The sequence below is a fragment of the Podarcis erhardii genome (genome assembly GCF_964252035.2).
Source record: "Podarcis erhardii genome assembly, chromosome: 15".
Classification (NCBI taxonomy): Eukaryota; Metazoa; Chordata; class Lepidosauria; order Squamata; family Lacertidae; genus Podarcis; species Podarcis erhardii.
Window position 1 is genome coordinate 24,383,301 of NC_138505.1, and position 15,306 is coordinate 24,398,606.

The following is a 15,306-nucleotide window of genomic DNA, read 5'->3' on the forward strand; positions in this document are numbered from 1 at the left end:
TTGTTGCTGCAGTGCCTCCATTGTTGCTTTTTCCATGTTTTTAACTATAATTTTAGTTTTTTTCCTGTTTATTATGAAACCTGCCACCTCTCCAAATGTTTCAATTTCCTTCAGTATCTCAGCTACCGTCTCCAGCGGATCTTCTATCATCAAGACTAGGTCGTCAGCAAAGGCTTTAACTTTATATTGATTTTGGCCTACTGACACCCCCTTTATACTTTCCTTTTTCCTTATTGAGTCCAATAGCACCTCCAGGACCAGAATGAATAGTAGTGGTGACAATGGGCATCCCTGTCTGGTACCCTTAGAAATCTTTATTTCTTCTGTTATCGCATTATTCACTATCAGCTTCGCTTTTTGCTCCGTATATATTGCTTTAATTCCATTGAAGAAGTGACTTCCCATTTCTCTCTGTTCAATATTTTTCAACATGAAATCCCATGCGACATTGTCAAATGCTTTTTCAGCGTCCACGAACATCAGCATTGCTTGTTTCTCATTTCTTGCAGACAGATATTCTAAAATATTTATTACATTTCTCAAAGCTGCAGCTGCCTGGTTTCATTTTTATTTATTGCATTTATATGTCCCAAAGAAGCCTGCTTCTTGGGAGAAAAGCAATGACAAACCTAGACAGCATCTTAAAAAGCAGAGACATCACCTTGCCAACAAAGGTCCATATAGTTAAAGCTATGGTTTTCCCAGTAGTGATGTATGGAAGTGAGAGCTGGACCATAAAGAAGGCTGATCGCCGAAGAATTGATGCTTTTGAATTATGGTGCTGGAGGAGACTCTTGAGAGTCCCATGGACTGCAAGAAGATCAAACCTATCCATTCTGAAGGAAATCAGCCCTGAGTGCTCACTGGAAGGACAGATCGTGAAGCTGAGGCTCCAATACTTTGGCCACCTCAAGAGAAGAGAAGACTCCCTGGAAAAGACCCTGATGTTGGGAAAGATGGAGGGCACAAGGAGAAGGGGACAACAGAGGAGGAGATGGTTGGATAGTGTTCTTGAAGCTACCAGCATGAGTTTGACCAAACTGCGGGAGGCAGTGGAAGACAGCCTGGCATGCTCTGGTCCAGGGGGTCACGAAGAGTCGGACACAACTAAACAACAACAACAACAATCTCATTCCTCAAGTCTTTATAGCGTGCAAGCCAGAAGGACATGCGCCACCGATTCCAAGGAGCTGACAAGTGCCCACAATGGTTGTCCCCTCCCCACTCAATCCTCACAACAGCCCTGCGGGGTAGGTTGAGGCGGAGAGGCAGTGCCTGGAAGAGCCACCTAGCCACCCTCGAGGTCCCCACGCGCAATCGCGCGCTCTCGTGGGCAGGGAAGGAGCTTCCCGCGGTGGCGGTGGCGGCGGCGGCAGCAGGCAGGCAGGCAGGCAGGCAGGCAGCCTTCCTCCTCCTCCTCCTCCTTTGGGGCCGCCCCTCTCCGCGGCCAGGCGGCCAGTGGGGAGGCGGCTCGGCCGGCGGGGCTCGGCTCGGCCCGGTTCCATTGGCCGCTGGCTCCGCGGCGCCGTGCGCTCTGCTGCGCGCTTTGGAGAGGAGGCGCGGCCTGCGCTGGCCCGCCAGCCCGGGACTCTTCCTCGATCCCCGTCCTTCCTGCTCTTGCCCTTGGCGCCCCGGGGCAGCCGGCCATGGGATCGCCGGCCGAGGAGCCTCCGCTGCCGGCGCCGGACCTTTACCGCGACACGTGGGTGCGCTACCTGGGTGAGTGGCTGCAGGGCGATCGCCGCGCCGCGCGCCTCCTCGCCAGTCCCAGCCTCCGTTAAGGGCGGGAAATTTACTCTCGAGGAAGCCCGCAGGCGGTTGAAGAGCGCTTTCCCCGCTGGGACTGCGTTCAATAAGAAGTTGGCGGACGGGACGGGGGGAGGGGGAAATCGGGCGGCGGAGACTGATCGGAGTAAAAGGCAAGGAACGCTGTTCTCAGGATTGGGCAGCGGAGGTTGCCAACTGCTTTTCTGCCTGGGCTCCTGTGCCTTCAAGCTCTTGCGCCTTCTTAGGCACAGGAGTTCCATCAAGGAAAAAGTTGGCAACTCTCGTCCCAATTTACCGCCACTAAGCGCCGTTAGTGCTATACCTTTCGGTGAAATAATGTTAATAATAGATGTTTAGCTTTCAGGGCACAATCATCTGAAAGGTAGAGTATATATGGGCAATGATGGTGTGTTTTTAGGTAAAGAACTGAGCACCTGGGAGATCTGGGTTCAAATTCCCCACTGAGCCATGAAGCCCACTGTCAAATACCTCTTAATCCAACCTACCTCACAGAGCTTTTGTGCAGAATAAATGAGGAGGGAGAGAAGTCTGTCACTTTGAGCTTCTTGGAGGAGAAAAAGTGGGATAGAAATGCAATAAAATGGCATACTGTCACCTCCCTGAAGGTACTTCCAGCAGGGCAGTTGTGTACTGCTCAGAAGTACAGTGGTACCTCAGGTTACATATGCTTCAGGTTACATACGCTTCAGGTTACAGACTCCACTAACCCAGAAATAGTGCTTCAGGTTAAGAACTTTGCTTCAGGATGAGAACAGAAATCGTGCTCCGGCGGCGCAGCAGTAGCAGGAGGCCCCATTAGCTAAAGTGGTGCTTCAGGTTAAGAACAGTTTCAGGTTAAGAATGGACCTCCGGAACGAATTAAGTACTTAACCTGAGGTACCACTGTAAGTCCTTTTTAATTCAGTGGGTCTTACTCCCAAGGAAGTGGCGTTAGGACTGTGGCTTTAGTTTGGAGCAACAACAACAAAACCAAAACCCAACAAGCAGTCTTGTGGCATCTTTTTTGAAGACGTTTATTATGGCGTTAGCTTAGGGTCCACACTCAAGTCTACAAGAGCTTCTGCAAGCCTTAAGCCTCACTGCTGATGAGAATACTGCTGATGAGAATACTGTACACCCTTCTCTTTCAACACATAAGATACACAGGGGACGATTGTTCTCATAGATACCAGGCACGAGATAGTGGGCATCTCCAAGTCTATGATTGGCAGGTGAGGAGGCCCTACGCATGGTAGGGTCTTTTGAGTGGCTGTTTTCTGTCTGATGAATGCCCTCCCTGGTTAGGCACATCTGCCCCTCTCATTATTGACTTCCGAGAGGAATTTGGAAACATCCTAGTTTAGATCCAGGCATTTGAGGGCAACCCTGAAATCACTGCTTGAGAAAATATTTTAAACTCTTTTTATATGTTGGTTTTTACTGATGCATTTTCACCAGGAGGATGTGATATGAATTGAATAAATAAATAAATGTGTTGTGAAGTCCAAGGATGCTCCATATATATATATATGGAACAGGGAAATAAATTCCCTACATAAGCGTTTGAATACAAATGTCATGATCTGAAGTCCAAATGATGCATTGCATGCAGCTGAGTATAACTTTCCAGATATACTCCTTATAGCTATATATATCTATTGTACATCTGCTATATATTTTGATGTTGTTTCTCATGGAAATGCAAACAAAATTCAGTTTCTCCTTCCTTCCTACTTGCTGTCTCCAGTGGGCAACTGGGCACTGCAAAGGGGAAGAGGCTTCTTAACTTTTTTGACAGCTTCCCTATTAAAATCTGTCACTCTCCTTTCAAGTTGTTTTTCCTCTTGTTGAGGACAGCCATTTTAAATAGAAAACAACAACAACAAACGACAACAACATAGGGAAAGAATTAAGGATCCCCTTGATTTTCTGTGTTGTTCTGTATCATTGCTACATAAATGACGTTATCTTCAAAGGAAAAGTATTTTTATTTATTTCGTGCATTTATATCCCCCCCCTTTTCCCCCCTCCAAGTAGTTTAAGGTGAGATATATGGTTCACTCTCTCCCCATTTTTATCCTCACAGCAGTCTTGCGAGGTAGGTTAGCTTGAGAGATTGTGACTGGTCCAAAATCACCTTCAAGGCCAAGTGGAGATTTGAACCCTGGTCTTCCAGGTCCTGGTCTGGCACTCTAACCACTACACATACTGACTCTTTAAGAAAGAAAGAAAGAAAGAAAGAAAGAAAGAAAGAAAGAAAGAAGATTTGCAGCAGCTCCTGCTGGTTTGCTGTTGGGGGAACAAGGCTTCTGTGATTATATTTTGGTGTCCTTGTCTTTAAAGATGACTGCGGGACAAAACTTTGCACAACCAAATGTCATGTGTGTAACTCTTGACCTTGTGGCCAGAGCAACTAGTTTTCATGCCAAAAGTCCTTGCTTAAATCTCCCCAAGTTCGGCTGGGGAAACTGCTACCAGTCAGTGTAGACATTACAGTGGTACCTTGATTCTCAAACTTGATCCGTTCTGGAAGTCTGTTCCAAAACCAAAGCGTTCCAAAACCAAGGCATGCTTTCCCACAGAAAGTAATGCAAAATGGATTAATCCGTTCCAGACTTTAAAAAAAAAAAACCCCTAAAACTGCAATTTAACATGAATTTTACTATCTAACGAGACCATTGATCCATAAAATGAAAGCAATAAACAATGTACTGCAGTCGCACAACCAATCAATCAATCAATCAATCAGTAGCTGAACTGGGTTCCACAGAACCACAAAAACAAAACAAAAAAAGAGCCGCAAAAACATAAACGCTAAATAAATAGCAAAGACAGACAGACCTCAGCGTAACACTCAAAACGGAAGTGTGGCACTCAAATCGGAAGCATAACACTCAAAACGGAGCACGTTCGTCTTCCGAAAAAGTTTGCAAACCATAACACTTACTTCTGGGTTTGCAGTGTTTGGGTTCCAAGTTGTTTGAGTATCAAGGTGTTTGAGAACCAAGGTACCACTGTGCTGAACTAAATGGACCTGTGTTCTGACTCTATGCAAGGCAGTTTCCTGTGTTGACAGTCTTGGACAGCTATTGAAGACACAGCTCAAAAATGGCAGGAACATGGGGTGAAAAACCGGGCAGGGTGGTGGTGATGTGGCAGCTTCAAGGATGAAATGTCAGCTTCTATTCAGTGATATTTGAGAAGCAGGATCCCTCGTGCAAAGTGTCGTTTGCCGGGAAGTTTCTGCTGCGTTGGGTGGCAGGCAGCTCCTAAGGTGACTTTCTCTGGACCTTGGAAAAGGACTTTTCTAGGGCATCAGGAGGAGGAGACGGTGGAGACTGCATCCTCTGAAGAGTGTCAAACAGCACAAAATGGCTGCATTGCTGCCCCTCTTTGCAGCGCAGCGAAATTTAATCCTGTAGGAACAGCTGCGGCAGTCAGGCACGCAGGAGCGAAACGGACGGTGGAGGTTATCGCCAGCAAAGAAAATTAAAGCAGTTGTTATGCTGTTGTCTTTCTGGTGGTGCTTGCAAGGTCAAACACCCCCCTTTATTTTACTTTCACAACAACCATGCGTGGTGGGTTAGACTGAAGGAAATATTGGATAAATAATAATGTTATTGTTGTTTAGTCGTGTCCGACTCTTCCTGACCCCCTGGACCAGAGCACGCCAGGCACTCCTGTCTTCCACGGCCTCCCGCAGTTTGGCCAAACTCATGCTGGTAGCTTCGAGAACACTATCCAACCATCTCGTCCTCTGCAGTCCCCTTCTCCTTGTGCCCTCCATCTTTCCCAACATCAGGGTCTTTTCCAGGGAGTCTTCTCTTCTCATGAGGTGGCCAAAGTATTGGAGCCTCAGCTTCAGGATCTGTCCTTCTAGTGAGCACTCAGGGCTGATTTCCTTAAGAATGGATGGGTTTGATCGTCTTGCAGTTAAATAACAACAATATAATAATAATTTATTATTTATACCCCGCCCATCTGGCTGAGTTTCCCCAGCCAATCAAGTTTTAAAAATAATACAGCATTAAATATTAAAAACTTCCCTAAACAGTGCTGCCTTCAGATGTCTTTTAAAGATAAGATAGCTGCTTATTTCCTTCACATCTGAAGCGAGGGTGTTCCACAGGGCGGGTGCCTCTGCCTGGATAAATTTGGAGGATAAAATTTTTGTGTGACCTTGTTGAGTTCCTTGGAACGAAGAAGTGTGGTGTAGTGGTTAGAGTGTTGGACTAGGACTTGCAATACAAGGGTTCAGATCCCCACGATGAAGCTCACAGGGTGACCTTCGGTCAGTCACCAACTCTCAGCCAAGCCTACCTCACAGGAGTGTTCTGTGGGTAAAATAGGGAGAAGGAGAAGTGTGTTGAGTTCCTTTGGAGAAAAGATGGGATATAAATCAATACTTAATGTAATATATGAACTGGATGGGTTGGCTTCATCCCATCCAACAGTTTTTAGGATACGTTCATCATATACTAGGCTTGGTGTTGGTTGGTCCCCCAAACCGTAACCCAGTTCACTGCAATCCACTGAAGCTTAAACTAAAAAGAAGTGCTTAAATTCTCCTCCTATACACTCTCCGTTAACAGTACGCAGTTAAGATGTTTGTGCGCATTCTGTAACCTCACATACCTCAGGCAATGATGGGGATGTTTTCCACATTGAGGCACAAGCCACTCCCCTCCCTTTCCATATTAATAAAAGATGTTGTGGCTTAGACTTAGTGGCGCTAAATGGATCTCATTCTTCATATTTCAGTTCTATTGACAGGTGAATTAAAAATAGGGCTTTGGCAGGATGTTAGGCGACTCCCTGCTTGAAATTGAAAGTATGGACTTTTACAGCTGCAATCAGATGAGTTGAGAACAAAAGAGAGAGATCTCTCCAGAGTAACACCGAGTCAACAGAGCCATAAGGCACAAAGGAGATCAGGAATAATCAATATGGACATAATATTCGATAAAGAAATAAAGGAACAATTGATGAAAATTAAAAATGAAAATGAAAATGAAAACCTAACACAGGAAGAAAAAAGGAGAACTTCACTTGCTAATTTACAAATTACTAAATGTGTTTTAATAATTATAATAGCGGGACGTGGGTGGCACTGTGGGTTAAACCACAGAGCCTAGGGCTTGCCGATCAGAAGGTCGGCGGTTCGGATCCCCACGAGGGGTGAGCTCCCGTTGCTCAGTCCCAGGTCCTGCCCACCTAGCAGTTCGAAAGCACGTCAAAGTGCAAGTAGATAAATAGGTACCGCTCTGGCGGGAAGGTAAACGGCGTTTCCGTGAGCTGCTCTGGTTTGCCAGAAGCGGCTTAGTCATGCTGGCCACATGACCCGGAAGCTGTACGCCGGCTCCCTCGGCCTATAGAGCGAGATGAGCGCCGCAACCCCAGAATCAGTCACGACTGGACCTAATGGTCAGGGGTCCCTTTACCTTTACCTTTAAATGTAAAAATCATTGTAGTCATGGTATAAGGGATTTCATAAAGAGTGAATTGTATTTGTTTTGAGCAATAGTCTGGAGGCAGAATTAGAGGAAATCAGACCTTGAAGTACAGCACGTGGGAGCAGGGCCGTAGCTAGGGGGTGGTGTGGTGTCCCCCCCCCATGGGTGCAGGTGGGGGGAGGGGTCTTGCAAAATTGGCTTAAAAAAATCTCCATAATTATGTCTATAAATAAGAATATTTATAAGAATAAATTTTTAAATAGAGGGTGAATTGAATGGGGCGAGGGGTTTTGGAGGGGAGGCAGAAAGAAGAGCTAATTTGTCAGTGGTTAGGGGGTGCAATCAGGACAGTTTTGCCTGGGGCGTGAGATCACCTAGCTACGGCTCTGCGTGGGAGGCCACATAAATTTTATAACTGGCTATGTAATTGATTTGTATCTGAATTGGTATTGCTATTTGGTATTGATATAATATGGTGTATATTGGACTTTTGTAATTAAAAATTAATAAAAATTATTCAACAACAAAAAATAGGGTTTTGGGGGGCTGCCATACGTCTGGGTTTTCCCAGACCTTTTAGCCACTTTTCCAAAATTCTGCCCGGAAGGCAATTTTCAGCGGTTGAATCCCAGCTATGTCCAGAAAATTCCTGATGTATGGCATCCCTAATTAAAATGACAAAGCGAGAGAAGCAGGGAGTTTCTCCCCCCGCCCCCCCCCCGTGGCTGTGGACACATTAACTCTTGAAAGTAATGACAGCTGTTGGACTCTTCCTGTCTGTCGGGCGGAGCTTGAGGCTGTGGGAGGGGCTTTGGCGCCCCTGCTGACCTTTGACCTTTGTTACAGGTTACGCCAATGAGGTCGGGGAGTCTTTCCGGGCCATTGTGCCCGTCTCGTTGGTCTGGGCCAGCTATGGAGTAGCAACTGCCTACGTGGCGGCTGACGCAATTGACAAGGGCAAGAAGGCGGCTGCTGTGAGTACAGAGTAGGGGACGAAACCATTTCTCAAGTCAAGGGCCACGTTCCCTTCTGGGAGCCGCATGCTGGTAGTGGAGCAAAGATTTTACCTTTGTATATGAAGCTATTTCATGCACACACATTCCTCTCTGTCCTCCATCAGGGAAGCAAGAGGTGTTGTCAGAATTCAAGGATTCATTCTAGCCAGGAAAAAAATGTTTAGATTGCAAAGCTAGGCTAATGTTGTCCAGGGAGGGTTTTGAGGGCCAGATAGGGTTGAATGCTGGAATATGTCCAGTTTGCAGACCTAACATATAAAATAAGAGAACATTCATTTAAAGAAGATTGGAAAATGTTTATTGAATATATGGAGCAGATTTGTGTTTATTTGAAAATGTGGGCAGCATTCAGATATATTCAACAGTGTAAATAAGTTTAGATGGCTGTAATATTAGAATACTGAATGGTTTAGTTTATATAAAATATGCAGGGATCTGTGTTATGCAAAATGAACCATGGAAGGAGAAGAAGGGAAGTCATTGACATTTTAAGGTTGTTTAAATGAATATTCCAAAATGTAAAACAGAAAATGTAATTAAAGTTACAGATTTCAGATAGGGTCGAATGTTTCCCCTGGGCCCGAGGTAAACACAGTTATGCTTTTAGTGTTTCAAATGTTTCGCTGATAATTTAGTTCTTTTACTCTTTTTGCAAACTGCTTTGAGGTTTTCTTTTTAAACAGTCGAGAGGTGTATGGACTTTATGAAACAATAAATAAACAAAAACAATGATTCATATAATTTATATACCTCCTTTCATTTCAAGAAGAAGCAGTTAACAAGCACATGGATAAATTAGGTTTCAGGTGTTTTGTTTTTAAATTACTTGTTTGGAAAAAGGGCAGGACGGGAAACCCGAAAGGAATGAAGGTCAGTTTCTTTTTCGGTTTTAAACGTTTTAAGTCTGCACCCCTTTCGTCCTTCCTCCGATTGACAGGCGAAGGCCGTGGGTGAAGGAAGGAGCAAGCATGCTGCACTGGCGGTCGTGGACACATTTATATGGCAGGCTCTGGCTTCTGTGGCCATTCCTGGCTTCACCATTAACCGCATCTGCGCAGGGTCACTCTACCTCATGGCCAGCATGACGCACTGGCCTCTCTCAGTCAGGAAGTGGGCCACCACCGCCGTGGGACTCTCGGCCATTCCTTTCATCATCAAACCCATCGACAGGTACGGGCAACTTCCACTCCTTGAGCACAGCCAAGGATGAGCTGTATCAACCTTGAAGAAGCCCTGCTAGGTGCTGTGTACTTCAACCCTCATCAACCCCAGCCACCAAGGCCATTTTGGACTACAAATCCCATCAGCCCCAGCCACCGGGGCCATTTTGGACTACAAATCCCATCAGTCCTAGCCACTGGGAACCATTTTGGTCCACAAATCCCATCAGCCCCAGCCACCGGGGCCATTTTGGACTACAAATCCCATCAGCCCCAGCCACTGGGGGCCATTTTGGACTACAAATCCCATCAGCTCCAGCCACCGGGGCCATTTTGGACTACAAATCCCATCAGCCCCAGCCACCGGGGGCCTTTTTGGACTACAAATCCCATCAGCCCCAGCCACTGGGGGCCATTTTGGACTACAAATCCCATCAGCTCCAGCCACCGGGGCCATTTTGGACTACAAATCCCATCAGCCCCAACCAGCAGATGCTAGGGTTGATGGGAGTACAGGCCTGCCAGCTGGGGTTGAATGGAGTTGTAGCCCTAAACACCTGACTGGGAAAGGTTACTATTTGAAGTGGTGACCTAGAAAGGGCAACTTGCCTCGCAACAGTAGTGATTAAGACGGCCTCACATTTTAAACCTCACATTCATACCATATATTTAAAGCACTACGATGCCTCGTTAAACAGTCATGGTTTACCCCATAGAATCCTGGGAAATGTAGTTTATGCTGAGAATTGTGAGGAGGCCCCAGTTTCCCTCACGTTCAATTTGTAAGTTTACTGTTCTAGCCAAAGGCCATGACAAACTTGTATTAACAAAATAATACAGAACACATGTCCATAATATAAAAAAGACTCACAGAGCTACAATTCCCAGTGTTTCCTGAGACGATGGATTGCCTGTTGAACCTCTCTGGGAATTGTAGCTCTGCGAGGGGAATATAGGGGTCGCCTGACAACTCTTGGCACTCCTAACATACTACAAGTCCCAGAATTCTTTTGAGGAAGCCGTGACTGTTTAAGTGGCTTCCTAGTGCCATAAATGTGTGGCGTGAACATGGCCAAAGTACTCTGACATAAGCATGGCTGAACTGCCGCCTTTTCAAACTAACATTCCTTAGGGGAACAGAGCAATTGTGTCAGAAATGGGTCTTTATTTAATCTCACACTGGGATACTTATTTTCAGAATAGGGTATCTCACCCCTGACCCCACTTTTCTCATTTAAATTGTGTCTCGGCGTTCTCTTGGGTAAAACGATGTGAATAAATTCAATCCCTGGGCAAGAATTCAGTCTGTCTAAAAATAAACATTACGCCCAGAGAGAGTCAGCGACATTGTGTTCTCTTTGATTGATCGATGCAGAATGTCATGCCCTAAGGTCCTATTCTCACTGGTTTTTTAAAGTAAGTGGCACCCCCTACTGTCAGACACAAGGAAACACATCTTCACTGAGAGACGGATTCTGTTGTTACTTCCCAAAGTAGCCACCCGACGCCTCTTTGCCGAATCTGTTTGCCTCCCTTAGATTTCTGTTTCATTCCTGCTCAGCTTCTAATCCTTATTCAGATGTGCATTCTCCTCACATGATAACAGTCACATTGGGAGAGTTAGGGAGGATGCTTTCAATTTGGGGTTTGGTGCAGATTTTTCTACAAGAGCATCAAAAAACAACACATATGCCCCCAAACCCCTGGAGGAATTTCTTGCCTCCATGGAAATGCCAGGCAAATACAAATAGAGTGGTACCTTGGTTTTCTAACGTACCCATATTTTTCTGTGTATAAGACTAGGTTTTTTCCCTTTAAAAATAATGTCAAAAATTAGGGGACGTCTTATACTCTGGGCCATCTCTCCCCCCCCCCATTTTCTTAATTCTGAGCCCCAAAGAGGCTCCCGGCCTCTTGAGTGAGATGAGCGCGCAACCCTAGAGTCGGACACGACTGGCCTGTACGGGCAGGGGTACCTTTACCTTTTATAGATGGAAAATATGGTAATCCGTTCCGGAAGACAAAACATTCAAAAACCGAAAACTCAAAACGGAAGCCTCAGTACGGAAAACTTAAAACAGAAAACTCAATACAGAAGCTGTGTTTCATGTTTGACTTCTGAGGCACGTTTGAAAACCAAGGCACTTACTTCCCAGTTTGCGGCGTTCAAAAACCGAAATGCTTGACAACGGAGATGTTAGAAAACTGAGGTACAGCTGTAGGTTTTTTGTGGATCGCACTATTGCTTTACCCTTCTCTCTCTCTCTCTCTCTCTTCTCCTCTGGTGCAGGTCAGTGGATTTCTTGATGGACTCCAGTCTCCGCAAACTCTACAAGACAGAAGAGTAAGAGGAAGTCCTCCTTCCCCTGGGTCTACCAGAGCCTCCGATAGCAAAACCAGGCTATCATCCACCCTCAAAGCCACTACCTCTTTCTCTCTGGTCTCCATGTTATGTAGACTTCTAAAATATTGAAATCCAGCTTAGTGGGGCCTGTGCTGAACCAGTGCAGCTTGGTACTGTGGATCCAACGAGGATGGATCTTCTGGGCAGCTCAGGACGTGTCCTAAAAGCCTGTGTAGAGACTGGTCCATTTCCCATGCCAACAGAACTTGCATGTGGCCTTCTAGAAATCCTTTCACATCCTTGTTCAGGTCAATGCCACCCCAGATAAGGGGGGGGGGCACCGCCGGGATGTACTTAAGGCACAACCTCTTACTTTTTTAGGGTTCTTGGCAGCTGTTTCCCAGCAGCAATGTGGACTAGCCTGCTGACAGTTTACTTTGCACTCCCAGCTATGGGAGTGGTTAACTGCACTAACTGTTAACAACTTAAGTAGAGCCAGTTCTAAATGGCTCCCGTTACTGCTGCTCAGCTGAAAAGAGTTATTTGTAGTTCCTTCGATCTGGCTTAATGATAGTGACACTGTACACACTATGCGTTTAAAGAATGACACCCCTCAAAAAATTCTGGGTTTATAGTTCTGGGGTAAACTGCAGGAGATGGAATGGATTCCAAGGTTCATCCTAGTCCAGCCATCTGCAATGCAGGAATCTCAAAGTATGCTTCCAATGCATGGTGTGTACCCAAGCCAGTGAGAATTTTGGCATATAAATAAATGAAACAACTTTCCGTATCCTTTCTGGGTGGCTGACGCAGTTGCACCACTTGTGAGCCCCTTCAGCATTTACATGGCAGTGCTAGAGCTCCAGTGCACTTCAGACTATCAGATGCCCTGCACTCCATTAACCTGCCTCACTAGTTGCATAAGAGAGAACTCAGCTGCACTCCATTAACCTGCCTTACACAAAAATTAAAGTTTGGGCTGATTCCTCTACCCACATGCTTCTGGCCCCCATCGCCACTAGCATGTGGCCCCTGCAATGTTGCCAAGAAGCGAATGTGGCCCTCCGGCTGGGGTGGGGTGGAAAAGTTCCTTCAACCAAGGGGAGAAAGTTTGACTATGGCAGTAAAGCTACACAGCGATAAAAGGAAAGCTTTCAACACACATTTTATTTTTGCTTTAAGGATTAGAGAGTTAGGCCTTCTCTGGCGTGTCACTCTTGATCTTGCAGTAGTCAATGTTAGATTCCTTCTCCACCTCTTCGTCGACGGTCAGGTCCCCAAGGACCAGCTGGAGCTCCGTCTGGAATTGCTGCTCCTTGCGGTTCTTCAGGGGTTTGTGGCCTTTGCTGGTGCGGGAGTAGCGGAGGACGGCCAGGCCTAGCGCTATCGTAGCCCCGCTGAAGAGGGCCGCCAGCACACAGCTGCCCCCAAAGGAAATGCTCACCAGCAGGAACGTCTTCATGGTGTGGCATCGTCCTGGAAGGGAAGAGACATTTAGGGAGCCATTTTGCCTAAGTAAGATGCCCTCACTCAGGTGTAGGGGAACCTTCAGGCCCTCTGGCTGTTGCTGAACTACAACTCTCATCAGCCCTAGCAAGTGTGGCCAATGGTCAGGGTGATGGGAGTTGTAGATCAGTAAATATCTGGAGGACCACAGGTTCCTCACACCTGACATAGATAGAGTATCCTCTCATTACGTTTATATCCCACCTTCCCTGCAGAGACCTCCAACTGGCATATGTGGCCCTCCCTGCTCATTTCCACACACCCCTCCCCAAATCCTGAGAGATAGATTAGGCCGAGGCTCGATATTTGGGCGAACAATCACCCAGTGAGTTTTCCTGACCAAGATGGGATTTGAGCTCCAGTCCCCCAGATCCTCAATCTGCTCCACTAAGGTATAGCGCTCCTGGATGGTTAAGTCCTGTTCAAAGGCAACTATGGGGTTGCGGCACTCATCTCGCTTCAGGCCAAGGGAGCCGACGTTTGTCCACAGACAGCTTTCCGGGTCATGCGGCCAGCATGACTAAACCGCTTCTGGCCCAATGGAAACGCCATTTACCTTCCCGCTGGAGTGGTACCTATTTATTTACTTGTACTGCTAGGTTGGCAGAAGCTGGGACGGAACAACGGGAGCTCACCCCGTTGCAGGGATTCGAATTGCCGACCTTCTGATTGGCAAACCCAAGAGGCTCAGTGGTTTACACCACAGCGCCACCCGCATTCACTACGCCACTCTGATGGGCCTCGGATGTTGTGGGCAACAAATCCTAATAATAGTAACTATGTTGGATTAGGCCAGGATTTCCAGCCCCAGAAGAGACTAAGGTATTCAGAAACGAGAAACACAAAAACCAACCTTCAAACCAAGGTACATCTTCCTTGTGCACTCTCAAGGGGCCAACCACTTTCCTGTGGAGCTTTCCTTCACCCCAAAATGCTGTTTGGAAGACGGGATAAATAGTTTTAGAACTAGGGAAGTTACGATTCCTACAGGAACCCAACAATTGCTTATATACCAGCCTCCAGTGTCCTTCAAATGTTGGGGCTCCCCCCCCCCCCAGTTCCAGCAGCCAGCATTACCCATGGTCAGTCCTAACACATCAGGGTGGCATGCAGTTGTGGAAGGATCATGTACACAGCAATGGTGCTACAGCAATGTAGCACAGGATTAAGTTCTATATTGCTACCTTATCCTAGATAGCTCAGTTGGCTAGAGCGTGGTGCCGATAACGCCAAGGTTGCAAGTTCTATCCCTGTATGGGGCAGCTGCATATTCCTGCATTGCAGGGGGTTGGACTAGATGATCCTCGGGGTCCCAACTCTACAATTCTATGCTCTATATGATCTATCCAAAAAGTGGGAAATGGTAGTAGTGGAAATGAGAACCCCATAAGACCCAGTCCAGCATCCTGCTCTCACAGCAGTCAACCATATATAACTTTGGGAAACACAAGGCAGAATTATGCTTCCCTTAATATATGCAATTATTATCATAATTTATTATTGGTCGAAGAACTTCACTGCCAAATTTGGAGAAGGGCAAATTTCAAAGGGCAGCTGCGTTTCAGTTCAATAATTTTTTTCTGGAAGGTGCTCACATTAAAATGCGATTTGAACTAGATTCCTAGTTGCCACAGATCAGTGTGAATGGTAAAAATTCACCACCCACCTCTTAGCTGGCTCCTTGCGTTTCAATTATTGTTTTGGTTTACTAGACACAAAGGCCAGCTTACAGGTACCTTTCTCGCTTCCAGGAGTGGGAGGCTCCAAAGGGCAGTAGCTGTTGCAGCACTTGCAGACATAATTCTTGGACGGTTCATCTATGTTCTTCCAGCTAGAAGGGAACAAAATCACTACAAGTAATACGCAGCAACTGTTAAGGGAAGCTGTTCGGTTGCATAAAACTTACCAAGGCAGTGTACAGCGGTACCTCTGGTTAAGAACTTAATTCGTTCCAGAGGTTCGTTCTTAACCTGAAACTGTTCTTAACCTGAAGCACCACTTTAGCTAATGAGGCCTCCTGCTGCTGCCGTGCCGCTGCTGCACAATTTCTGTTCTCATCA

The 15,306-nt window shown here is 46.3% G+C and overlaps 2 protein-coding genes across 6 annotated transcripts in view; one reads left to right on the forward strand and one right to left on the reverse strand.

Annotated features, from left to right (window-relative positions):
* The window catches only part of LOC309330333 (uncharacterized protein), a 69,810-nt gene that overhangs the window by 31,145 nt on the left and 23,359 nt on the right, over positions 1–15,306 (reverse strand). For 4 of the 5 annotated variants that reach the window (XM_081841832.1, XM_081841833.1, XM_081841834.1 and 1 more), the window contains 3 exons: positions 14,983–15,077; positions 14,100–14,180; positions 12,630–13,216 (listed from right to left, as the gene is read on the reverse strand). In XM_081841832.1, the coding sequence (XP_081697958.1) occupies positions 12,933–13,216; positions 14,100–14,180; positions 14,983–15,077 (460 nt within the window). In that variant the 3' untranslated portion in view covers positions 12,630–12,932. Of the gene's footprint in view, positions 1–12,629; positions 13,217–13,695; positions 14,181–14,982; positions 15,078–15,306 lie in introns of those variants that run through there. The other variant, XR_014151409.1, reaches the window with a different exon arrangement.
* Positions 1,466–12,530, forward strand: MTFP1 (mitochondrial fission process 1). The gene is made up of 4 exons (XM_081842162.1): positions 1,466–1,719; positions 8,067–8,194; positions 9,174–9,406; positions 11,687–12,530. Exons 1-4 carry the CDS (start codon positions 1,647–1,649, stop codon positions 11,742–11,744), a joined length of 492 nt encoding a protein of 163 aa, XP_081698288.1. The 5' UTR covers positions 1,466–1,646; the 3' UTR covers positions 11,745–12,530.